Source organism: Pocillopora damicornis, chromosome 2, assembly GCF_964200805.1.
Source record: "Pocillopora damicornis chromosome 2, jaPocDami1.2, whole genome shotgun sequence".
NCBI classification, from domain to species: domain Eukaryota; kingdom Metazoa; phylum Cnidaria; class Anthozoa; order Scleractinia; family Pocilloporidae; genus Pocillopora; species Pocillopora damicornis.
The window spans coordinates 28,002,608-28,029,989 of record NC_142671.1 but is presented as its reverse complement, the minus strand read 5'-3'; the positions used below and the strand labels follow the sequence as shown (position 1 = coordinate 28,029,989).

The window sequence follows — 27,382 nt, the reverse complement described above, 5'->3', positions numbered from 1 at the left end:
TTTAGAAGTAGACGGTGACTCACCATCAGTTGACTCTCTCACTGACTCATTTACTAAGGATCTTTCATCAGCCAGCGATATCTACTTTCCGTCCAAATACGTGAAGATTCATCCAATGGACAAGCCTTGGATGTCACCTGAGATTAAGGCTCTCATATTAGAGCGCCAACGCGCCTATCTAAATGGCCCGGAGGAGAAATGGCGTCGCCTTAGAAATAAGGTCAGAGAGGTTATCACCCGCCGGAAATGCGAGTTCTATAAAAACAAAGTTAATAACCTCAAGAGCACTGACCCGAGGAAATGGTGGAGTATGGTGAATAAGCTTGCAGGGAAGGCTAGCAGCCCTAACGAACTCAGTTATACTGACGAGGAAGGCAGAATTATCTCTGGCGCTACTCTCGCATCACGCCTTAATGAGTTTTTTGTATCTGTAATATCTGACATTAAGCCACTTGATACAAGTGCACTGCCCTGCTACTTACCATCCCCTCAACCGCCCGTGATCGAGACACAAAGGGTCTACAAAAAGCTACTTGCCATCAGCGCCTTTAAGGCCCCTGGGCCTGATGGGATTCCGACTCGTATTTGGAAAGAATATGCTGCTGAGCTCGCTGAGCCGATCACGCGAATATTCAACACCTCTATTGCATCAGGCTCCTTCCCTACTGCATGGAAAGACTCTAATGTCACACCGGTACCCAAGGTTACGCCCATAACCGGTAGGGAAGATTTAAGACCTATCTCCCTAACAGCAATCGTCTCTAAAGTCCTGGAGGATTTCGTAGTTGAATGGCTAATTGAGGATGTTGTGCACCTCATCGATTTCAGCCAATTCGGCTGCCTCAAAGGAACTTCAACCATCTATTGCCTGTTGGATATGATGCACAACTGGTTGTCCTCTATTGACAAACCAGGTATGTTCTTAAGGGCCTGCTTCCTGGATTTTAGTAAGGCTTTTGACCATATTGACCACACTATCTTAGTCAATAAACTCATCCACCTTGGGGTCCGTGGTTTTATTATCCGTTGGATTTGCAGTTTTCTTTATGGCCGTCGCCAAGCTGTTAAGATTAAGAACATTGTATCCCCTTGGTTGCCCGTGCACGCTGGAGTCCCGCAGGGCACTAAGCTTGGCCCCATCCTGTTCCTCCTGATGATTAACGATCTCGCGATTGAAACTCCATTACTATCGAGCCACTGGAAATATGTAGATGACCTAACAATATCCGAGGTCATCCCATCAGGCGGTACATCGTCCCTTCAGAAAGATCTTGACGCCATTGCACAGTGGTCGTCGCGCAATAATATGAACCTCAACCCAAAGAAGTGCAAGGAACTTGTGATTTGTTCGCTTAAAACACGGCCAGATCTTGGCCCTTTGTGCGTCAATGGACGTCCCTTAGAACGGGTCTCCTCACACAAGGTCCTTGGAGTCACTATCAGCGACACTCTTGGGTGGAATGAGCACGTGCGTGAGATTGTCTCCAAAGCCTCAAAACGTCTTTACATCTTAAGAGTGCTCAAGCGGTCCGGAATTCCACCCGAAGACCTTATTAACATATTTTATGCCTTGGTACGATCGGTCCTCGAATACGCCTGCGTCACTTGGTCTACTAGCCTACCAATTTACCTCAAGGACATGATCGAAAGAGTTCAGAAAAGAGCTCTGCGTATATTATTTCCGGCGCTGAGCTACAAAGACGCCATTGTGGCTGCAAACTCCACTCGCTTAAATGTGAGAAGAGACGAACTCTGCAAGAAAGTTTGGGACGGTATCTGTGTGCCTGGGTCACGGCTGTACCACCTTATTCCACCAAAGCGCGCCGATTGCCACGTTTATGAGTTGCGCAACAAAAACCATGTATCACTCTTTAAATGCCGGACCGAAAGATTTAAAAAATCTTTCTTTCCAACAATGGCGTCTAACGCCCAGTCCTTGTAGTCAAGCAAACCTAAGCGTTTTTTTCATTGGTATATAACTACTGACTCTTGTAATTCCCAGTCCCTTTAGACTCTTAATTTTGAAGTCAAATGTAAGATTTTCGTATTTTTTAAATATTTGAAGTATGCTTGTAAATTCACATGTATTTCACCACTTGGGTGCTATTTTTGAATACTTTTAATAAACCTTCTTCTTCATTGGACACCTTCTTATTTTTAATTGAATTACAAAGAAGCCATTAACTAAAGTTAGTATGTGTGAAAGTTGAATATCAGTTGTGAACAATATTTTTACCCCAGTCATGGATTGCTTATCAATAAATCACAAACTGCCGGCCACTTTACTCCATTTCATCAAATCCTTCATGACAGGAATAAAGCACATTCACTGCCAGAAAAAAATTAATGGAATACAATTATTCTTACAAAAAAGAAGCTTTCTGCCTTTTTGTTACATTATGTTAGCAATATAAAACATGCCCTCTAACTCATGTATGATTAGATTTATTTTAGATTTGAAAGGGAAAAAACAATGGTTTGCATAATTTACCTTGATTTTTTTCCATAATTGCCAGGACAATGCTGCCAAAAAACTGTAAATATAACAATTAGTTGTGTTGTTTGGTTTACTGTTTGGATAAAAGGGAATTGACACGCAAGCTGACTTAGAGGCAAGATGCAAATTAACCACTCAGCTATTTAAACACAATTCAACAAAATGCAACATAAGTCATAGTCAATCATTAAATCAGTTAGTTTATTTACATTGGCTAAATTTAGCTCCCAATATACAATACGGAGTCCACAAGTCAAAGAAAACTTTGAAATTGAGTGCTTTTCAAGATTCATGTAGGTGGCAGTCATTTTGATGGTCTTAACAATACCTGATGTTGTTTTGGAAGAAACCTACACTGATCCAGAATGGCAACTTTTTTTTCCCAAGCCTGCTTTCTTGCTTCAGACAACAGATGGGACTTAAAAGCACTCAAGTCATCATGGTATGATCCAAAACATTTTCTCTTCTCCTTTTAAATAATAAAGAAAGTAATATTAATGATAGTCATAAGGTATTGACATTGAATAAATGTCTGTGAATCAGAATGGAGATCACCAGCAATATTTGATGCACATCAACAGAAGAGAGGATATTTGGGAAACCTTCAACACAGCCATCATTAACATGGTACACATACCTAAAACAGTTATGCCTCAGAGGCCAAACAGGTTTATAGAAGAAACCCAAAGGAGGAGGAACCACAGCGACTACTCATTGAGTGCACTCCTTCCTTTAAGTCCTCCAGCACAGCATTCTTAAAAGATACTTAAGGATTGAAAAGATGATATCAAATTACTATAGAGACACTTGCAGAATATGTAAGTTTGGCTCACCTTGCCAATAGTTACAAGGCAAAGGATTAACAAATAAATATTGTTTTTCAATGTATGCATATTACACAAAGTATTTTCTTGGTCTACTTTGCCTTTTTCTTTCTCTTGGTCTTCTGTTTATTAAAAGCTCCAGCTTCAGATGTAACACCCTCACAGGAAATCTTTTTTGGTGACATTCTCAGTCAGTGTTTTTGTAAATTTTCATAATGGTGGCAAGTGTTACTGGCATCCTAAATGCTCTAAACTGCATTACGAGCCTTTAGGTTCCCAACAAAATTCATCCATGAGTGCTTGATGAAATGACAATCACTCATTTTTCATCATCACCACTATTTGGCACATTAAATCTCCAAGCCAAACTTGGGCACGAGCCTTTGTAATACCCTTTACACCAACGAATCTGGAACCATTTTTCACACTGCTCCTCAGTCAAACTCTCTTTGTTCATGGTGAGCAAGCCACAGATTTTGCAAATAACTCTCTGGTAAGTTCGTTAGCATTCCCGGCTGAGATGACAAGTCTTATAAGGCATTGATTGGAACGATTTTGTTGGAACAACCACTTTGCTCTTCGAATTCACCTGCACGATAAATTAGTAATCTCAAGTGGTTAGCTTCCTCATTGTCATGTTGTGCGAAAATTTCAACGAGCTTACCTGGAGCACATGTTGCACGGGCATACATATGTAATTTCTCCTCAGAAACTTTCCATTGATACCAGGCGATACATTTTCGCTTTGCTCAAGTCATCCAAAATACTACCATCCACAGAAGTGGCATAAACAAGTGGAAACTTTTCGTGAAGGCTAACACTGTTGGCTACGGACTCTGTTCGTCCCTAACGTCGTCCTGGCCCAAAACCGACCAACGTGGTGTGCTTACGGCTTGTTCTCTGGTGGCGTTGCTCCCCCTCTTGGCTCTTTACGTTTGTTTGTTTTTGTTAACAACCTCAAGCCTTTTTGTTTTCATGATATGCCTTGTCTAACGCTTTGAATGACACAATGTAATCAAACTGACAATAAAAGCCTCGGGGCATTAGCATCCTGGCCTTAAGAGACAACATTTAGAAATCTGGAATGAACTTGGGGATTAAGAGGACTTTGGCACAGTGGAACACAGGGCTGCACAGAGGGAAATGATTATTGTTAATGGCTGTTTACCACCACAACTACGTTTTTTGATTCCGCAAGGGAATTCGCGTAAAGACTAACCACGTATTCCAAATCTAGGCAGACATTTGAAGGTTTTCTATAACAAAATTACAAATATCAAAATTACTTCAGGTCTTTGGAAGAAATGTCAGACAGTAGCAACTCTAAATCGGCAGAAAATCCTTATTTTCAAAGGGGGTCACCGGAATCCGCCCCAACTCACATTCGGAATAACCTGGCACGTCACCTAGGCTGTCATAAGGTCGGCAATCAACAATGTGCAGCATATTTGGATTTAGACTATCAGGATTGTTTGGATTTTTTTGCCAGTCGGAAAAAAAATCTGAAAAGAGATCGATCCATGCGGCAAACAGGCTGGATCTTTTAAATACCAAGAGTAAAACATGATGGCGGTTTCTGTAGATTACCCTCAGCCTTTTACGCCTTGCTGGAAGAACTTGTTAACGAAAATAGAGAAATAAGGAAAAACATCATGAAAATGGATGACTTGCTCATTTTTATAATGCTTGAGAAGCTTTGGAAAACTCACACAAATGTTGCAAATTCGGGCGGATGCTTACGCCGTGTGAAAAAATTACATGCTGTTTACCTCTTAACTGGGAGAATTTTCAACTTCTTTGTTTTATTCTTAACATTCAAGTTCAATTTCCACAATCTTAAAGATTTCTGGAGGAGTGCAGCAGTGTTCAAGAACCTGGGCTGACTTGAAAATGAAAATGGCTCACTTTTTTTTTTTAACCGCCGTGTTAATCGCTATGGTGTCCACCACGTAATCGGGATCAAAAGTGATCTACCGACCCACGCGATCCAAGTTCGGAGGGAGATCGTCCTGATTGTAGTCTTAAACTTGTTTTGTCCTTGAAGCACAAAATTTTATGTGGATCGGAAAATCAGGATTTAGATTGGCTAATAGAAACACAACCTAAATCATTGTAAGAGAAGGACTGAACGGTGTTTCTTGCATGAGTTTTGTACCAGAGATTACGAGGTTTTGAAGAGTGTGCTTTAGTATTCGAATAAGAGAGCGACTTTATGTAAGTAATGTGCAACGGCGCCTCAGTTGAGATTCGTGGGTAAAGGCGTCAAAAACTGTCCAGTGTCGGCTGAAAGATACTTTATTACATCATACTGTATTTGATTACTAGGTAATTCCCACAAACCACTTTGACAACGAAATGTCTTCAGAATATATCATTACATCCAATGTGACATGTAGTGCAGCCATCAGAAGTTTATTTCTTTGAAAAAATGTTCAAGGAGAACCTGGAACCGTTGACTTTGGTTTGTAATTCAAGCGGCAATATTCGGACCAAATATAATATTCCCAAAATGTATAACATTGTTCTAACTTTATACAAATAAGCTACTTCGACTTGTAGGCAATCCAGAGTTAACTCTCAGGTGCAGGAGTGAACGGATGATAAAGCGCGCAGTATCACGTGTGTTGAATGACATTTCAAGCTGGGAGAGGCTGGAACGCTTATGCCATAAAAAATAGACTTGTATATAGTTCAATCTAAAATAAAATAATGGACTGTTGGGCTATAATAACAGTACAAGGATTTCGGCAACGTTTTTTACGAAGGGGACTCATTCATATTTTTATCAAGGAAAGAAGTTACTTTTGAGACGAGTCATAGTGAAGTGTGGCTGCCTGTGCTCACCTACTCCCTTTCAAACATGTGATACATCATGTGTGGCGATAATATGTTGAAGATTGATGTAAAGAAAACCTTGAAAAACGGTGGGGAAAATGGGATGATTGAAGAAAGTGCAATCACCATAAGTCAGTCCACTAGGCTTGTTTCTTTTCTTTTTTTGTGTGTGTGCTTGTCGTAACAAATTGCAACTTTTTTCTTACATTTTAACTCTGTTTTTTTTTTTGTTATTATTTTGAATAAACTTCAGTCATTAGATAACACATCAGCAATATGGCCCAATTGTAACTTATTTCGTAGCCAGGGCGTCTTTACTTATAGCACACTTGATGTCTTCATTAGACATGATTGTAACGCATCTACTCCTATCAAATTTAATTATTTGACATTATTTTGTTCCTTAGTTTTTGAGCATCACTTTCTTGCGTTTTACTTTTCGTGGGCAGCGTGGTTCCCGCAGTTGCAAATAAAATTTCATAATCTAAGTTCTTTTCAAAGTTGAGCTTAGGCATTAAAGCTAAGTGTATGTTCACATCAGTCAAATTCTTCTAGCTGTCATTAATCCCATCCCCTTTAGTGGGGCTGGAAACACCTGCAAAATTCCAGTAACAAATACTTTTAAGTTCTGGAGTAGTATTTTCCTGATTTCAGTAAGTCACGCACAAAATTGGTCAAAGATGTAGAGTTTCAGCTCTAACCAATGTTCCTTTCAATTCCTGTTGTACCCTTTGTTTCAGTCACAAGAAGCGAGTGGATACCAACTGAAATGAAAGGGCGCGAGCTTGATCAGTTCTTTCATTTCGACATGCCACCATACTTACCTATTCTTCTCCTTTCGATAGACATTGCTGTTATTGTGAACAAATGCAATAACGGGTCGTTTTTTGCTACTTTGGGGGCAATAACAATTAAGTCAGTCAAAGAAATTAGCCTGCAGAAAACTTGTGTTACGTTGGGTAGTATTTAGTCATGTTAGCTCTTTGTATCAATTTAGGACCACGCTTTGGTAAACTTCATAACAAGTTCGCTCATTAGTCTTGAAGATTGACTTCTCCTCTATGAATATTTTCGAAATAATTTTGCATTGATAGGAAGGCTACATGGTTTCTATCAAGAGAACTTTGTTGCTCAGGCTTTGTTGTTTATCAGCATTACAGGATCTAGTGGGTTGGGTGTTGTTACAAGTTGAAATTCGACTTCAAAGTTTCTTCTGCCCAAGAATATTTATTTGCCAAAGTTGATTTCAGGCTTCGAGACACATATCACTGATTTCTCGTCACTGGGTTCACCTCATTTTCTCTTTTTTAGTGACTTGTCCTATAATGAACTGGAACAGCTGCCCCCAAAAGCTTTCTATGAAATTTATCGGCTTGAAGAACTGTAAGTAGCTGTGGAGCACTTTTGCTACAACTGATATAGGGCTACTGTTTCTTTTACTCTCCTTGACTGAATCTTGTGAAATGATGTTTCTGAAAATAACTGTTTATCATATGGCCAAGTGTCAGAAGGACTGTATATAGCCAAACGGAAGGGTATGATTGGCTAAAATCAAGAGATTATAATCATAATCTCTTGCTAAAATCGATATTGATCGAGGTTTAGATTTTTAATCTTCACCGACATCATCGAGATCAATTTCTTTTTTAACATTTGTTCTTAAAACGTCGCAAGTAAGATACAACAACAACAAAAACAACAAACTAAAAGTATAATATGTAGCCACTTGAGTATATTGATGAGACAAAAATGATAGAAAAAGACCCAAAACCTCCATTTTACCTTCCATAGAGAGATCAGACACACTTAATGATTTTGTGGGGTTGATCCTTTCTACTCGAATTAATTTTGTCGTCTTACAGCCGATGGATGCCTGAATGGCGATCGTTTCTCAATTGAATCGCCAAGATTTCAAAACACTTGGCGCTCTTATCTAAGCCACACCAAATTTTACAATTGATTCATACGTCAGCGTGCGTTCATCGAGATATGAAACACGCGGGAAGTTTGGAGAGCACGAAAGATGCGTAAGAGTTGCTCGAGGCGTAGCCGAGAGCAACTCTAGCTTCTTGAGTGCTCTCCAAACTTCCCAAGTACTTCATAACTCGAACGCATAGCTAACGTAGGAACCAATTGTTTTATAGCATTTTCAACCCGATGGAAAATTTTTTTTTCCCGAGGGATTTGTTTGCTGACGTCTTGAGCGTGCACAATAGGAATATGAAGCACGCTCACGCAATTGAATTTGATTAGACAAATTTACTAGCCATGTTATAAATTTACTAGCTATGTTATAATATTTCTGGATACCTATCACGGACGAAATTATTTTTTTTAACGCAAACTATTCTAGTTAACATAAAATTTTGCTCGCCGTAACCTGTCCTTCTACCTGACTAGCAATCTGTACACAAAATTCCTGGTTGCATACGGGATATAAAGTGGCAAATAATTAAGAAGACAAAAGAGCAATTTGAAAACAGAAGTGAACATGGTAGAAATTATGAAAGAAGTAAAGTGAATTTAGACGCGCAGATGGTATTGTCTGCATCAGATATTCAATAAAAAATAATAATAATCAAAACTCCTATGTTAAGGAATTCTTCTGTTGACATGAACGACAATTTTAACGTCCAGAAAGAAAGGATTGCCAAAAGGTTTATAGGGAACTTCTTTCTCCTTTCTTCGTCTCTTACTTTGCTGGCTAAAACCTCCTCTGTTAATTTTGCGTAGATTTCATATTGACTCTTTCTGCTAGGAGAAAAATCAAACAGTCTGCCTTCTAATCGTCTACTCCTCAATACCTGGCTCATCTTATCACTAGCACTTATAACTCTTATTCAGTAAAGTGGTCAGGAACATGTCTGATCTTGTTTCAAGTCTTGTTATCTTCAGCTTTGCAATAACAGTACAAAGTAAATCAGATTAACCCATTTGTTTTTTTTACTTTTATGGTTTCCTTCTCACCATTGCAGTTTCCTGAACAACAACAACATAAAGAACTTGTCCTCTGATCAACTACCTAAAAACCAGTCGTGGGAATATAAATTTAAAAACCTGTAAGTGTTTGTGGCTTAGGAATCTTTCTCCGCTTGAGTTAGTTACCATATCTGAGGTGTAAGAAAATTCTAGCAACAGATCCTCTCTAATGACGAGGACTAAAAATAAAACCATTAATTCTCAATCTTGATAGGAAATTTAGGAAAATAAACTGAAATAAGGATACTTTTTTTTAATTGTATTACAGTTGTGTTTTAGGCCCCATTTATATGGTCTCGAGTACACGAGACAACTCTACCCCCTCTCACGCCCCCCGGAGACAACTTTACTGAGCGTTTATACGAAATTTGACATCTGTTAACCTGTTGACATCTGACGGCCAGGCCAGGTTACATACTCGACAAAATGGCGGACGACAGGGAGTATACAAAGAAATGCACGCGCGGATTGGAAAAAAACCAGCCAGAACTGAACAGTTTTTTTTTTTAAAAGACCATATCAATGGGACCTTTGGCCAAGTGAAAACGTTTTAAGTTTTTTTTACCTTAATGTAAGAGTTTGAACAAGTTTGAAGTGTTATTGCTTAGATGACTAAAATCATTTTGATTCGAATGTCGTTTTTGCTCTGGGAACCAAAAAGTTGCTGGAACGAAGGAACCTTTTATAATCGTGATGACTTTCCAATTCCAGCCTCTGTGTTTGGGAAGGGTCAATCGCACTCCATACCAAAAATTACATATGCGAAGCGCGCTCAGAGTAGCCTCAGACCGTAATTTACTTTTATGCGTTAAAAACTTTCTGCGAAGAAAAAAAATTCATGTTGACATGAGAATATCAATTGTGTTGATCATTCAAAGTTTGAAATAACTTTCACTGTCTTTTCACGGTTGGTTTCGTAATTTGTTTCAGAGATTTATCACTCTGTTGAAGAATCAAACTAAATTAGAGTAACTGTGGATGGTTTGTCATGCAACCCGAAAAACCCTTGAGATTTCGACTCGTTAAAATTGGTTAGGTACATCCATTGACAAAACGAGGCGTCTCTTATTTAAGAATAAATAAGCAAATGGTTTATAAGGTCTATTGGGGCCCAGTTCTCAGTTGTGGGTATTTTGGTACTGTGGAGAGGATAACGGGCGGTACGAAACACATAGGGAGTGACCTTAAGACCTGTCAAAAAACAATATACTTGGTTCTAAAAGTTTGCCATGAAAAATATGCTAGTTTCTGTATTAGGAACTTTTGTTCTGATGGATTTCCGTAATATACTTAGGGCAGGGAAATAACTTTTGGCGACGCTGGAAGGGTGATTGATAAGCTTAAAGCATCAAAAGATTTTGATGGGAAGGAAAAAACAGTTAGCCCCTTCATTTGATTTTGATGTCAACAGTGTACGAAGAAACCGCTTGCGAAACTAGAACTACAAAATGGTTTAGTTAATTTGTAATACGTTTGAATCTTCTTTTTTACCACGGCAGTGAACAGTGTAAGGAAATATATGAATACAAGCGCACTCAAGAAATGAGCGCACTCGTGCTCAAATATTTCTAACTTCCAGTGTTAACACTCGTATGCAACAACAGCCTCTCTCAAATTTGTTTTCATCTGTGGCTGAATCCAAAGAGATTCAAACGCTCCTAACCGGACAATTGAGGACCGTCGAGAAAATAACTATATCTTTTATGCAGAACCTTAGACTTCAACAAACTGGAGACACTTCCATCTGATATATTCAAACGCTACAAGTTATATGATCTGTAAGTATTTTGCTCTGAAGCTTAAGAACGTTGACTGTCGCTGACTTAGTTAGATTATTCTTCCTATATCGCCCTTTTATTCATAGTCTCACCCCCTTTAACTCAAACCCTTTATAATTACGAACTTTCTTTTGTGAACATGTAAATGTATACTAAATAACTACCCAATAAACTTGCCCAACAGCAAGCACTTGTGTGAATCCTCTTGAACAAATCGCCAGATTAACAAAATCCTGCGAGGCGGATTCCTAGGGCTTGTCATTAGAAACACAAACGTAGATGTACTTGGCCTGCTGAACTCAACAGCAAAAAGAGCTGTTCAAGCAATCAATGAGTCCATACACATTTGCACGATAGTTCTTCCCAACAGGAGTGGCAAGTTTATGGTTAAAGCCTCAGGAAAATAGTCACGCATCTCGCACGTTCTGGTCAGCAGAGAGAACGAAAGTCTTTTCAAATAATAATGGTATTCAACTTTAATGCGTTTTACAGGTGGCTTGGAAACAACAACTTACAAAACTTATCTGAAGATCTATTTATTGGACAAGACGAGTTAAAATATTTGTGAGTACTAACGATTTCGCATCCTTTTAAAAAAATATTTGTTAAGTTATTTGCTCTACTTTGTCTCTGACGTAATAGCCTGTTAGCGACGAAAAATGATTTAATTTATTTACATACAAGTAACACTAAGAAATAAGCGACAGTTCAGCGTGGAAACCTCAAAGGAGTTACATAGTTCGATAATTTGAAAGGCACGATACCACTGTAGCCTGCAGGCTCAACTGTTAAAGGTTCTGATCAAGAGGACAAACAAAGGTGTTTAACACAATACCTCTATCTGTTAATTATTACTGCTTGTTTGGAAAGAGTAGCGTTCTGTGGCACGTTACTTCATGAGCGTGCGAAATATTACCTCAGACTGACCACGAGGTTTTTGGAACCGCTATGTTGTTTAACAAAAACCACTGTTGGTTACTAGATGAGTAGATAAACGAGTTAAAAATCAAGAGCCGAATAGAAACTCATTAAATTCTCGGCGCCATGTTGGAAAAGAAACTGCCTAAATACCATAGCGATGCTGACGCGTACGGTGACCGCGAAATATAAACAAATAGAGAACAGCGCTCTTTCGGGGGAATAGTTTGCGCTTTCATTCTTTAACGCGTTCGAAATGATAATAGTATTCAAAGACAAGAAATTACAATAACATTCAAAAAATAAAGGTGAAGGATATAAGGAAAAGTTTGCGCTCTAATTCAGACTTCGTGTTAAAAGTAAACTAGAAAACGACACCATATATGAAGATAGTGTTGATAATGGTGGCGATTTTAAATACGAGTAGATAATGAGAAAAATCCCTGCGCTCGGCCGGTCTACACACCTTCGTAAGCTTTCCGAACTATATCTTGGACAGAAGTACGACTACCTTGTCGTATCAACTCGGAAATGTCCTCACATTGTGTTGAGGGGTACAAATTAAAACTGAGAAATTAAACCTAGATAAGGGAACGCGAAAAGGCCAGGAAGTAAAATCTACGATGGAAAGACTTACGTGAAAGCTAGAGTTTTGCGGTTGATGAAAGAGACGCCGTTCAGAGTTGTAATAGAGTTCACACCTTGATGTGAAATTTCCGATCCCGTTTAGGAGAGCATGCAGTACTGAGTTTTGAATCGTTCTTAAATAGAAAGGCAGTAGAAGGGTGGGGCAAAAAATACTTTTTTAGATTAAAATCGATTACATCAGATTTGATCTCGTTCCCTGATGAGAGAAATTCCTGGTTTAGGCGGTTGAGTGGCAATCGGCTGGAGAATCTGCCTCCAAAAATTCTTCAAGGATTGTTCGACTTGGAGGAACTGTAAGTAAACATTTTGCGATATTTCTTTCCGAAAATCTTAGTCAATGAGAACATTTCTTTCTTGTGCATTGCGTTTGTGTGAGATACATTGCTTTCAAGTCGTTCAAAATATGGTTTTAAAACCTTTCGTTCTTAATTGAGCCAGTAGTCAACTCTTCGATCGTTGAATTTTGATCCGTTGTGCCGTTGTGTATGAGTAGTTCAAAGTAAGACTGTTCAATTTATATGAAATTGATAACTTGTATTTCAAAAATGTTAATGAGGGAAATGATTATACTCCATTGCAGAGTTGTTTATCAGTCGAACGTTTTACTGGGTCAATGGACTGATTACGGGTTTTATGGGGTGGTGGGGAGGGAGGAGGGGGGGGGGGGACTAAATCCTCGCGAGCTAAAAAAAAAATAAGAAGAAATATTTCTGAGCCTCCGATTTTTACCTCTTTCCTCTTTCTCATTAAAAAATGGATTCCATTTCGTTGTGCATCTGTTCAACAAGACGTTACAAATGCTGCAAGTACGAAAAGGAAGCACAAGATGCGCAGCAGTTTCAAAGCCTTTTTTTGTTGTGGGTCATGTGACATTGTGCGTGTCATGTTGACGTCATTAACGGACTTCAATAACTTTCCAAAGTTAGCTAAGTATCAGCAAAATAACGTCGAATTATAGCCAACTGAACTCACCCGAGCAACTGCCTGAAAAAAAAGTGCAATGGCCTTTAAAGTGATCATTATTATTATTTCACAATTGCGCCGCCCATATCAGGGCAACGGAACACTCGAAATGTGTCAAGCGTTACACAGGGAAAATACGGACGGAAAGAGGAGTAAAAAAAATGGCCACACTGAACGATCCACACCTTGACTTTTTAAGCGCTCCAGAATTTGTAATTTGTTCACTGTAACACTTTGACGATTTCTCTCGTGTTGTATTTGTCTAACGCTCAGGCCTTATGCGATCGATGCCAGGCTCAGATGAGGCCGAAGGATGTATTTCGAAAACCAGAAACCAAAATACTAGAAATTGAAACAATAGTGGAATGATAAATCCCATATTCGATGTTTAACACATAATACGATTGAACATTTTGCTTATTACTTGCATTTTCTTCGCCCTCGCGGAACTCGGAAAATAGTTCAACGAAACTTGCACAACACTCGCCCGTATAATAATTATGTTGAATTATCGAATAGGGCGGATTTGTTTACTAAAAGTAAAAGCGAAGAAAAATTGGATCGCAAAATTTCATTATTTTTCCAGAGGAATTCTTTAAGTTAGAAATTAGTGGGCGGAAGTAAGAGATAGACAGTTACGTGAAGACCTATTTACAAGTTTAAGCCAATACATTTCACTTAAAAATAGGTTTCTTTTTTCATTAATGAGATGATTAGATAGAAAACTCGATGAACTGCAACTGAGTAGAATCTACCAGATAAGAATTTCGTCCGAAACAGTTACCCAAGATTGAAATAACTGAGTTGACATTCTTCTGAAGATAACTTTCCCAATGTCTTCCAAATAAAGTCGTTGCACACAGTAGGGGAAGAACTTGATAATATATCCCGTGGAAATGTAGTTTGTTATCTGGGACTCTTTTTTTCCTTGGTTTGTTTTCTTACTGATTATCATCTCACTCTACAAATGTTAGGGACTTGTCCCACAATCAGTTGCAGAATTTTCCTCCAGGGATACTTAGCACAAATACCAAGCTGAAAGAATTGTACGTAGGACTTTTCCTTGTACAAAAAAACAGGTTAAACCTAAACTTTTAAAATTATTTGAAATCTCGCATATTTCCGCTTGGAATGCGGCTTGATTTGGAATAAATTACTAAATCAGGTGTTATTTTGCGATAGATACCGCACTAATGTACGAGGTCTTTCTGCCATTATTGTCTAAAGGAAAGGTCTATCAGCTTTAAGCATGTAATAAATATGTTCGTTGATTCCAGTTGTTTCATACTAGAGATTCTTAATTATATTTGATGTTTTTAAAGACAGACGGAAAAACTTTTCCTTTCCTGATTTGGTAAAAACAACTGGTATTTATTGTTCGTTATCCGGTTTGGCTCCTATCTGGCACCTAAGAGAAACTTTTAAGTGGGAGGCCTAGCCTATTTTCCAAATAACGTTTGTGTTCTTGAAAAGCTAGCTAACTCTTTACCTCAATAAATACTCTAAGGGATTTGTCAAACAACGAAATTCAGCACCTGCCCATGGATGTTTTTGGCAACCTTACCCGGATGGAAAAGCTGTAAGTGACATTCAGTAGAAACTTCACAGCAAAAGGAATTATAATGTACACTTTTCCATAGAGCTTTATGTAAATTAATGCATTATGACCATTGTAAAAACAGAGCTTCGCGAATTTAGATTTTGTGACTCTTACGTAAGGCGTATCAACATAAACACCATAAGCTCAATTAGCTTTATAAAATGCTAACTTTCGTGGAGTTGGTCATCGAGAACAATTGAAAAAAAAGAGGTCAATATTAAATTCAATTGTCTCACTCAGCCCTTTGCTTCACGTGACTTTCGACTATAATTTTTTCGCTGAGTAACCAGGGAACTCTGTAAAGATTGATTTGTGATGTAAGTGACTTATTATGGTTTGGTGCATCAGTATTGAAAAGTGATGTCATGATATGAAAACGCCCATGTTAACAATGAATTTGCAAATGATATCTTTTGCCTAAATTCTCAGGATCAGGAGTAAACAGTTTATGTTCTCAGCAAAAATGAGTAGAACGTTGTAAGTCTTCAAAATAGCTTTGCCAGAACCAATTGGGTTTCATTTCATTAAAGTTAAAGACCTGTCTATTCGGAGAGAACAAGAACCTTTCCAAGAATCTCAAATTCTATTTCAACTGACTTTTTTTTCACTTTATATATCGCTCACAGCTTACTCTCCAGTAACAAACTTCAGCACTTGCCAAGGTTCAAAAACCTGTCGGAGTTGAAAATATTGTAAGTGATTCACGTTTGTGATATAACTGGCTCAGTACGTGTCTTGTATAATGACCATTAATTGGCCAAAACCAAAGGATCAGCTTGGATACGGACTATTACCCTGGCATCTTCTTATGACTTAAAAGTTTGTTTAAGGATGTTAACTGAGTAAAAAGTTAAAAATAAACGTCCACTTTGGAAAGAGATGCCATCAACTAAGAATTACCAGGGTACAAATGTTTAAGGTGATGGAACAAAATATAATACAACACGTCCCCTACAATACTTTAACAGCACCCTTCCCTTGGGGCTTGACAAGGACCATATGCTAGAAATGATCGCTGATGATTGATGATTAACCCAAATTAAACTGTAACGATCGATTGTTATTTTTCTTGAAAAATGTATTAAAATTCTTTAGCGGCTTTCAAAACGTTTTTGTAAATGGGCGCACGTCCGATCATTCATGCATTTACATGTCACAATAGCGTTACTAAGGTTTAACCATTGTTTACCTGGCGGCCAGCATAGCCTTTTCGGTGAAGGCGGAACACGATGGAACTTAATTTTTCTTGTCACAATACACGTGGCAACGTTTTGGTCCAAATACATTTATGGGATGTTTTTTCAGGAAGTGTTGGAGCACACTGATGAGCAGTAGAACAGTTTGCCGAATACCAAGGCGCTAATACACTTTCGAAGGAGGTTTCCATAATAAGCATGTTTAACTCGACTGACTTTAATTAAGGATGAAACAGTTTCTATGATATGAGACAGGGCTCGGGACTAAATTAGTCTCGAGGTCCTCAAAAGATTATGCTGGGTCAAGGTTATTTAAGAATCAATAAGTTTCGCAGTCAGCTCTGTGCTGCCAAATATCATTAAGGTCAATAATACCTCCCCCCATCAAAGACTCTGTAATTATACCGAGCGCCTGTTGCATTTTATGGTGTAGATACATGTATAACAACAGCCTCGTACACCTGTCACCTGATCAGTTCCAAGGCCTTTCCAAACTGGAAGAACTGTAAGTAAACATTCGATAGAAATCATGCCTGACTGCACAAGTAACTATTCTTGACCAAATATGTACTTAACCAACTCAGTAGGGCGAATAGACCTTTCTTTCCTCCTCCCACCACTTTTGCCCAAAGTTTTGCTAAATTTTTAAGCTAATGTACTTTGATTGGATAAACCTCAGAAACCTTAGCAGAATTCTGAAAAAGATTCTTTGTCATCCATTCAAGATAGCAACTGCCACCTCGGATTTCTCCAGAAAAAGACAGAAAAAGAAGAGAATTAGAGATGTAGCAATTCACCCCAGAAAAAATTCAACAGATCAGTGAAACAATGCTTTTATAGAAGTCCAAATATAAGCATGCACTAAGTTTTGACATTTTCAGTAAGGTAACCGCAAACTGCATATCAGTCTAACTTTCCGGCTGTGAGGTTTTGTTTTTGTTTTTTTTGTTTTGTTTTTTTTTTCACTTTATTACTATGTTTTCAATATCGGATAGCTCTTGAAGATGTCGTAAGGAGAGGGCATTTAAGAATCAATGAAGATAGGAAGAAAGTTTATGTAAATACGTGCTTACCACTAAATTTTTCTATATTTCTGATAATAATGAAGTGCCCTCTATGTTGTTCTAGGGTTGTTTACGAAAACAACATTAACTACCTGCCACGTGAAGTTTTTAAAGGCATGAAAAACATAATGGCTATGTAAGTAACTGTTTCTAAACTATCGTCTGATTAACGGTAACGAGGTACTGTAAAATTAGTAAGGGTCTCATGAAGATGCAATTATAGCAATGTTAGGAATCTCCATTATCTGCGACGAGTTCGGCTCAGGTAAATCAAAAGGCCTACAAAGTTCCATACCAAAAATACGGACAATCTTCTACCCCCGAGGACAGATCATACCTTATGATCAAAACCATGTGTGATGGACGACGAAATATTACGATTGTGAAAGTGAAAACGGGCTGACTAAGAGATCATATTAACTAGAAGAAGAGTGAACCACCAAAAGGCAAATCAGACAAAACCTTGAGAGACACCAGGTCTCTTTAACCACCAAAAACAAGATCCTGCTAAGGTACCCCCTTCCAGATTCAAACACTGAGTTTACAAAGACTTGTAGCGTGAAAACCTCTCGAGGGTAAGCATGAAAATACTCATGGGGTTACTTAAATCGGCATCGGCCACGCGGATAGAAATAGATCTGGAACCGTACTATCAATTGCGACTTAAATAGAGAATGTTTTGTTCATTCTTGATAACTTAACTGTCACTTTGAAGAACTTCTCAGTAAAATGAAAATTCGTAAAAATACTTATGTGACATTATTGTATGGCGCACTGCCTACTTGAACAAATTGAAGATATTGCCTTCCATCCTTGACTAATTTTCTGTCCAGTGTTGTTTTAATTTACGCTTTAATGCTTGTCAGTTGACGCTCTACACTTTTCACTGTTTCATCGTTCTGTAGGAGCTTTTATTTCAACAATATCCGCACCGTTACCAACGAACAATTCAAAGATGTCGCCCCAAGTATTCGATTCCTGTGAGTATGAGTAAACTGATAATATTCCAGGTGTGTTCAAACTACTTTGAGTTCAAGGGAGACAGATATTGTTGGTGCGACTCTCACGTGCTGTAAACTCACGGATAAGCACCCCTCCCCCATTTTAATGAATGTACAAGTGATCATACCACTGGCCGAATTGTTTAAGAAGGGAAAATGGAGTAAACGATTTTCACATACATACCACCACTGATATACTAAGAGTACCAACTGTGCCGCTATTATCGATCGGCTTTGTACATTCATGCACAGTTTATTCTTTTATTTTCGCCCACATGTTATACTTCTTGGGACGATCATATCTGGTCACAAGAAAAAGTTTGGGAAAAACTTAAGGGAGGGCCCCTCCCCATAAAGTACCCTCTCTGTAGTGAGCGACCCATCTTTTCAACCTAAATTTGAAATGAGTGCACCAGGTGCTCATTGGAGGATTAACAGCATATGAATATAACAAATAAAGACACTTCGGCATAGCCTGTGTAAGTATGTTTTACATACTCAATGACGAGTTATCCGTCTTCGGTGTTAGTTATCTTTCAAATAGTTGTTAAGAATTGGGCAGGAAAAGGAACAAGAGAGAGCCGAAAAACTGATTAATACAGAACGGTAATAGGACTGAGTGGGGTCCAATTCGGTCTGTAATCATACGAGTGATCAACAAAATCAGACGACGGCGAGGTGGGAGTCCGATTTGTTAATCACGACTATGATTACACACAGAATTAGATAACAAGAAGTCCTGTTACTAAGTAATCATAGCCATTTGAATTTCCGAAAAAACAAATTCACCTAAAACAAATATCTCCAGTAGAGACAATGTCTTAAGTAAAAAATTCCTCCATTTTGAAAATTCCCCAGTTTTTCTTTGAATAAGTGATTGTTGCTGTGATTATTTCAATCATTTCTGTGATTGGTGGATTAGCTGAGTAGGCTTAGTATGATTGGCTGCTTCAACTGTCCGATTACCGGTGTCCGATTACAGCCAACTGTCCGATTACACTGTCTTATTACAACTGTATGGGATGATTAGTGAAAAATGAAGCCGCGAATGCTCCAATAATATTCGAGGAATTAGTAATGTTTGTGATTAATAGGCTAAAGATATCGATGTTATCAAGAATTAGCGAGCAAAGTTTGCCTGAATTACTTTCCTTAAATTTGCAGGTACTTCCATTACAACGAAATGCGAGAACTACCGGAGGGTTTCTTTTCAAACATGAAGTATCTAATAACTGCGTAAGTCAAGTGAAATGTTCTCCACGCGAGGAGTTTAAAATTAAAAAATTTCATTTGCCAGTGCCCAGTTATACTGCACTGACTATATTACTATTACACTTTCATTTTCTTGCAAATTTAGATCCTGTGACGAATCAAATTTGTCTTTTTTCCCCTTTTATTGTTCATTTCAACTCTTTTTATGAACCGTAGGACTGTAGACACCAACCTGATGTGTTGCCATTTGACGAAGCAGGATGCAGATTGCGACTTTGCTTATGTCGACAGCTTCGCCAGTTGTGAAACTTTGTTCAGAAATCGAGCTCCGAGGGAGTGCCTTTGGGTGGTTGGAATTATGTCGTTGGTTGGTGCTGTGTTTGTCATTGTGTGGCGGTTGGTGTTTAAGGAGAAGAAGAAGAAAAACAAGATACAGTCCATCATGTTGATACATTTGGCTGGGGCTGATGGACTTATGGGTGTCTACCTCATAACTATAGGTGTGGTGGATGCCATTTGGGCAGGGGAGTATTATTTGCATGACTATTACTGGCGTTCAAGCTTGACATGTCAGATAACAGGTGCCATTGCCGTGTTGTCAAGTGAGGTGTCTGTTATGACGATTTGTTTGCTCTCCGCCGACCGGATGAAGAATATTCTATTCCCCTATCGTGGAAAGTCCCTTACACTTAAGGTTACGCACCTTTTGTGCTTCCTTATCTGGATTGTTGGTGTCATAATTGCATTTATTCCCACGGTGGGCTTCGACTACTTCGGTAGTCGCCAGAAAGGTCATCACTTTTATGGCAGATCAGTTGTATGTCTGCCATTGCAGCTTTCCACTGATAAGCCGTCGGGCTGGGAGTACTCTGTTGCCATGTTTGTGGGTTTAAACTTTACCCTTGTGCTCTTTGTCGTTGTGGCATACACGATGATAATCTATAAGTCCTGCGCATCAAACAGGCGCATGGCTCAGCAAGGGACTGAAAGAGAGAGGAGAATGAAAGCCAAGTCAAGGGCAGCCGATCTGAGGAGGGAGGCCTCGCTCGCCAAAAGAGTGTTCTTCATTGTTCTTACCGACTGTGTCTGCTGGATGCCTATTGTGGCGATTGGAATGAGGTCTCTCGTGGAAAAATCCTTCCGTACACCTGGTGACCTCGCAGTTTGGATCGCAGTCTTTGTTCTGCCGGTTAACTCTGCCATCAATCCCATTCTCTACACTTTATCAACAGTACAGGTAGTAACTTGCAACCTTCATATCTTTGCTTAAACGTCTTGCTGCAGCTTGATCAGCTGAAGTTTAAAGGATATTTTCATAAACATTTTGTTCTATCTCGTGAAGAATGTCAAAAGAACTAGTTAAAAAGAAAATACATTCCGATTAGCAAGAAAATTTAGCGGGTTTTGATATTTGAATAGTTTGCCGACTGTCCTTAATCTGCCAAAAGAAACCATTTCCGTTAAAAAAAAGTCTCGCAAAAAAAACGCCGCGTAAACTTATTACGTTTTTCTTCAACACGTCGTTGAAGTAATTTTTTAAAATAAAAATTTTTTTCGTTTTTTACTTGTCATCCTTTTGAGTAGTGGAAGTTGTAGAGATCAGGGAAATGTTGCTGATATACAGAGGGTGCTGTTACTAACTAATCAGTTAAAAAATAAAAATTATATAATTCTTGTCCGGTCATCTAGAACGACAACATTTTCGCGTTGCTCGGCATTAGGTATACCAGCCTTGTTATGCAACTTAGCACCATAAACTAAGGTACTAGCAGTGTTTAAATTTTTCTGTACGTGCCTTAAACTGCGTAACTAACGAAAAATAAAATTGTTTGTTTTCAAGTTATAACACTTACGGTGAAGTGAAAAGATCGCACGGAAAAAAAAGAGCCAAAACCAGAGAGTTATTACCCTACTACTTTTAAAAATTAGATCAAGATTGATCGGTTCAGAGAACCATAGGTGTTTGACCAATCAGTACACATAGTATTCCAATTTGTTTTGTTTTGCTCTTTGTTCTTGATGACTTGCATTTAGGTACGACGTGTTCTGAAGGCTAAATTCCAACAGTTCTGGAGCTATTTGGTGGAAAAGTGTGGACGAACTCAAAACAATGAAGGTAAATTTATCGAAAATCATCCTCCGGAAATAAGGACTAAGGATTAAGGATTAAGTACCTGTCTGACTAAGTTTTATTGTCACGTGATTACCTTCTGGCTTCTGTTGCACTTCTGCATGATTATCTTTTAAAGAAAAAAAGGAAGGAAAAAAATTACTATCTTTGGTGATGTGGATTATTTCTTCATACATGACTCACCCATCCACAAATCACTGATATTTACAATGATGAAGGTAAATACCATCCGAGTATGTTTGACTAATGTCATTGCTGTTTTCCGAAGGCCAAGATCAGGGCGTTGAAATGCAAGTCATCGAAGAAGGTATGAAATATTTACTCGGCTCAAGTAAACATTGGGGAAAGTCGCTCGATTTCCTAAATCGCTCGGGTAAATCTGAAACGAAGAGAGACAGAATGCTATGAAGAATGGATGGGCAAAGCTGAAAATATGAAAACAGTTTTACGTATTTTCTTGATTAAAACGTCTAGGCGAAACTGCTTATTTAGATCTGAACGCCGTAAGCGTATAATTGAGGTTTAAATCGAGGTTCCGCTCTTTAGTTTAAGTCTCACTTTCAAGTAACTACACTTAATTAAAGAGCACTGTTGTCAAATTTATACAAGAAAATGTTCAAAGGAAAAAGAGTAATCCCTGTAGAATAACGAGCGACAAAGTGACGAGCGACAATTCGTGCCGCATTGACCGATTATTCCTTGAAGTCGGAGGATGAGCGAAGAAAAATCGGCGTAAAATGACAGGAAACTAAATCCCGTCAATAGCCGTCTCGACTCGTATAAACGCCGAGGTTACCTGGTTAAATTTAAAATAAATGCCGCGGATGTTTAATGAAGAAAATGCGTAACAATCGTTGTTAACTTATTTATTTTTCTTGAAAGAGCTGCTACCCAAGTTTTTGTTCCAATAAAGACTATTGCCCTTTCTTTAGAGTTTATGTCAAACAACAGCGCACAAGATCAATTAAATGTTATGATATACTCTTTGATTTTAAATGATATACTGAAAATGGTACTAAAGGCAGTAGCACCCCTGGTACAATCCACTTTCTATTTTTTGAAACTTTTTTCTTTACAGTTCAAATCCAACAAGACGCAGAGACTGATGACAGCGATGACAGTGACGACGAATCGAGAGATCAAAGCGAGCATGAGCAAAACGCTGAGCAGGCCGAGCATGAAGAGCCTGAGGAGAGAGCTGTGACTGAACAAGAAGAAAAACCCGAGGAAGACCACGAAGACCCATCAGAGCTGAAAGACGAAGCTAACAAACAAGAAGAAGAATCAGAAAATGAGTTCAAAGAATGCGAAGAGCAAGAGGAAGATAACATGGAAGATGAGGCTGGGGAAGGCGACGAGTTAATTGTGAATAAGGGTATGTTTATCAACCCTCTGCTTCTTTTAAAAAAAGAACTTTGATATATTGAGATTATTTTCATCAATTTGGAGGACTATTGGTGAACGATCTCTCTTCATTTTATACCTTAAACAAATTGTTAGTTTCTATAATTTCGTTACCTCCCTTGCCCTGCTTAACTACGTTCAGCGGTTTATTCGAATGGTGAAGGAACTTTTCCTCATTGAAAAATCTTGGAGCGGTTTTTCTTTCAGCAGTGACAGGAAGCGCTTTTGCGAGGCTTACGTTGTACTAAGGTGCCCCAATTTATAACAATCTCGCTATGAATTAGTCTAAGCAGAATTTAAGTATTTAACACACGGTACGTGACTGAGTGTCTTCTTTTTTTCCTTGTGTCATGTGATTATCCAACAGATAAACACCAGGCAGATGATAATCTCCCAGCAGCCTCTGGGCGAGAGTCCCCAAGAGTACCGCTGGCCACGTTTGATGATGACTCCGACCTTGATTTTTTTTACCCAGCGCTCGATGGTATAAAAGAAACGAGTGTGTAAACAACAACACTGTATTCTCAGATGAGTGCATTCGTTATGTAAGAGAAGTACATGTACCTTAAGTGTTGCATTTTTTTCTTGTTTAACAAATGAACTTTAAAATCGATTGCGTAGGTAGGTGTTTGGCCCCTGTAATGACTTTGAAATACTTCAACAAACAGTAGTTTTCGTGCATAGTGTCAAAATACGAGCCTATTGCTTTATGTGAAAATGTAAGTGCTCGTGTCGTGTTATACCAGATACATATTGATTATGATTCAATAGGCTAAATGTAATTAAAAAAACGTGTCAATGTGTTGTTTAGCTAGGTTTTCGACTGTATATGTAACACTTTGTACATGTACCATTAGAGATCAAAAGTATTTTAAGTCCCTTCAACAGTTGGTAAGCTTGGAATTGGTATAACTTAAAATTATTTTAGAGGCCCATCTCTGTCCTTTGCAGTAATATTACTTCAGATAACACTTCATTAACGAGAGTGAACTTTAAAATGGACAAACAGTGCTTGCTTTATTGGCGGATACCCGAATCAAAGATCGGAGAGCCCTTTTTATTAATTAAAATTTGAGTAATTACTAAACTTAAAGTTACAATCGATTTCTTGCTTAAGCTTAATGTTCAACGTAACCTACATATCTTATATATTCGCCGGGTAGATGGCTGTCTTGTATAACGTTACTAAGCCATATATCCTATTTAATCTAACGCTGTTATCAATACCTTACTTATGATTTGTTTAATTCAACTTAAACATCTGAGATTTTCAGTAGATGGCTGTGTTATATTACAATGCTAAGCCATGAATCATATTTATTCAAATTTTCAATTTGAATTTACCATAATATTATTAGCTATGATTTGTTTAATTCAATCTTGACAACATATAAAATATGACATAAGTTCCGTAGATGGCTGTTGTATAGCAATGCTAAGCCATAATTCGCATTTATTCAACTTGAAGTTAAGTACTCAGTAGCAGGCTGTATTGAATAGCAATGTTAAGCCATGAATCATATTTACTCAATCTGAAGTTACCATTAATTTCAAGTTACTATTAACAGCTTACTCATAATTGTTTCATTACAAGGTAACTTCTTATATATTTCGTAGATGGTTGTGTTATATTACAATGCTAAGCCATGAATCATATGTATTCAATCTAAAGTTACTATTGATATCTTACTCATGATTTGCTCAAAAGAAAAAAAAATAACATCCTATGTAATTAGTAGATGGCTGCGTTACTTAACAATGCTAAGCCATAAATTTTATTTACCGAAAAGAAAAAAAAAGTACCATCCTACGTAATTAGTAGATGGCTGCGTTACTTAACAATGCTAAGCCATAAATCTTATTTACCCAAAAGAAAAAAAATGTACCATCCTACGTAATTAGTAGATGGCTGCGTTACTCAACAATGCTAAGCCATAAATCTTATTTACCCTACTGCACGCATGTACTAAGTGCTCAGGTCAGATGATGCACGTGTATCTGACTCATTTATTTATTCATTTGGATTTATTGTTATCTTGACTCATAAGTAAATTTTGCAGAAGCTTGCCCTAATCAAAAGGAAAAAGGTATTACTTACATAATACGACACGAGGAAGAACATCAAATAAGTCATATGTATCAGTCAATCTCTTTTGGTTCATTTTGAGCTAACGAATGAAGATGCTGTTAACGGATACAAATGGAAGTGTAGAATGCTGTATATTGTCAAGCTCGTCTGCCTAAGTAAATAAAAATCATAAAAAAATGTGGTTTATTTTAGATGACTATCCATTAAACATTGACCCCTAAGAATGATTAGTATCTAATTTCTCCCCTCAGTCAAACAGTAAGGTCATGAGAATAAAGGAAATGATCACCAGCTTAAGAGGTTCTCAATTGTTTAACAAATTTTCCTCGTCAGCATCTTATAAACATTTATAGAAGATAACATGGAGAATATGCCTACTGTTGTTAGGTTGTGTGTCTATCAGCGTAGAAGTCATAGGTAAATTTTTGTTGATTAAAACTCACCGCATCTCAATAAAATGCCATAATTATTCCAAATTTTCTCATTCGGTCAGATTGCCCACCCCAAACCCAGAAAAAAGTTGTAATCAGGACGGAGTATTTTGGCAGACTGCATAGAGCTAGAAATGTCATTAGTAATGGATAAAATAGTCTGTTTCAGCTCTATTCATCCGTCAGTGTCTTTACATGTGTGAGAGGGTATAAGGAAACGTTTGACCTGATATGTCGCAGATTACCAAACCCATATTTGCAAGTAAACAATCAGAAACGCAATCTAACATCCCTCCAATCCTACGATATTTCGTCACTGTCCTGATATGCCACGACCAAGAGATATTATATTGTTTTATAATCTCATGGCCACGATATCATGGCCACGATATCATGGCCACGATATCATGGCCACTTTCAAATTAAATAGAAAATAACACATGGGTGTGCGTAGTTATGGAATCTCTCTTCAAATTTCTCGTTCGCTGCGCTCGCTCGTGAGATAACAAGTTGAAGACGTTAGGAGAAATTCCATATCTCCAAGCAGCCATGCATGATTTCTTTTCGTTACATAATCACCGTTGGCTTTTATATTACTAACAAGAAAATTCGGGGAATGACCTCTGATGAAAATTGTTAACAACACCTCGCCTCTTAGGGCCTGTCTACATGGAGGTGGGGGACCCCAGGTAGGTGAGGTAACCCGCCTAGGTGGGGTAACCCGCCTTTCCATATAATCTCTCATTTTATCTTGATCACGTTTTCATGATAGGTAGGGTAACCCGCCAAGGCGGGTTGCCCTTTCTGCCAGGTAGGGTAACCCTGTCAGCCGGGGTGACAATTTGCCATGTAAACGTCTCAAGGTAGGCTAACCCGCCTAGCCGGGGTCGCATTCATGGCAAAAACCTCAAAAGCTAAACACTTGTTCTAAAACTTTGAGCATTTCCTAGACGTCTCAAGGCAGAAATCAACAGAAACCTCAACGGACACACGAGAGTGTAAAATGTTCACATATCGGAATATTAGGCGTTGTAAATCGACCATATTTCGTTTCCCAAACTATTCCTTATAACGTATAAGTCTACGATTCCTCGCGTAATCTAAAACCGCGTAACACAACGCGTGACGCTTTCATGAATAAATACATACATGTCCGAGAATTAATCTTTCGTCTTTCTCGAGATGTGAGCTTGGGACGCTTATGCTCAAACTCCCTAACTGCAAGCGCAACAACAACCTCAAGAAACCTCACCCCAGCACCCCGGGGTTGTAAGATTGTATGTAAACGTGTTTTATTTTTCGACCACGGCTAGGCGGGTTACCACACTGTAAATGTAGGTTTTATGACTGCGAGACTTGGTACAAAACTTCATTATTTGAGTTTAGCTGGTGTTTACAGGTTGGAAAAAAAATATATGTATAGATAAATATTGCCGCCATAACTAGACTTGAGAGCACTCCTACTCGCTATTAAATTGTATGTTTGTCGAAGAGTGCTGAAACATTGACATTAGCTGACATAGAATCAGTGGAGTCGGAGATCTTAAATTTGCGTTGTATTTTGAGCTAAAAACCTCCCAGAAAGGGAGTTCAAAAAGACTTCAATGAGGAACTCGAAAAAAGTGTTGAAGACAAAAATAGTATTAATATAAGCACGTCAACACAATTTGCACCACATACGTGGCAAATAATTGACTTGAAAAGAGCGATGTTGTTGACTGTCAGATTCTGAAGCAATTTCATTGAGAAACACGCGCAGAGTGGAGAGAAGAATTTGAACCATCTACACTGAACAACAATCAACGAGGCGAG

General features: G+C 38.3%; 2 protein-coding genes and 1 long non-coding RNA gene across 3 annotated transcripts in view; 1 reads left to right on the top strand and 2 right to left on the bottom strand.

Moving 5' to 3' along the window:
• LOC149050637 (uncharacterized) overlaps positions 1-3,999 on the bottom strand; it is a 56,342-nt gene extending 52,343 nt beyond the window's left edge. The window contains exon 1 of the transcript XR_016184280.1: positions 3,986-3,999. The gene's annotated coding sequence lies outside the window, so the exon portion shown is untranslated. The remainder of the gene's footprint in view (positions 1-3,985) is intronic.
• LOC149050638 (uncharacterized) lies at positions 2,144-3,979 on the bottom strand. The gene is made up of 4 exons (XR_016184289.1): positions 3,331-3,979; positions 2,852-2,966; positions 2,492-2,534; positions 2,144-2,329 (listed from the first exon to the last, which is right to left on the bottom strand). It is a non-coding gene; the product is annotated as an uncharacterized LOC149050638 (long non-coding RNA).
• Positions 4,000-14,422: 10,423 nt separating the features above from the next.
• Positions 14,423-25,141, top strand: LOC149050636 (uncharacterized). Its single transcript, XM_089198247.1, has 12 exons — positions 14,423-14,488; positions 14,950-15,021; positions 15,669-15,734; positions 16,672-16,743; positions 17,367-17,438; positions 18,208-18,282; positions 19,468-19,539; positions 19,732-20,752; positions 21,550-21,631; positions 21,915-21,953; positions 22,725-23,021; positions 23,418-25,141. Exons 2-12 carry the CDS (start codon positions 14,984-14,986, stop codon positions 23,555-23,557), a joined length of 1,974 nt encoding a protein of 657 aa, XP_089054373.1. The 5' UTR covers positions 14,423-14,488; positions 14,950-14,983; the 3' UTR covers positions 23,558-25,141.
• Positions 25,142-27,382: the final 2,241 nt, after the last annotated feature.

Coding starts and splice junctions, on each gene's coding strand:
- LOC149050636 (XM_089198247.1), top strand. CDS start 14,984: ATGGATGTTTTTGGCAACCTTACCCGGATGGAAAAGCT. Junction 17,439..18,207: donor ATGAAAAACATAATGGCTAT/GTAAGTAACTGT, acceptor ATCGTTCTGTAG/GAGCTTTTATTTCAACAATA. Junction 21,632..21,914: donor ACGAACTCAAAACAATGAAG/GTAAATTTATCG, acceptor TGTTTTCCGAAG/GCCAAGATCAGGGCGTTGAA.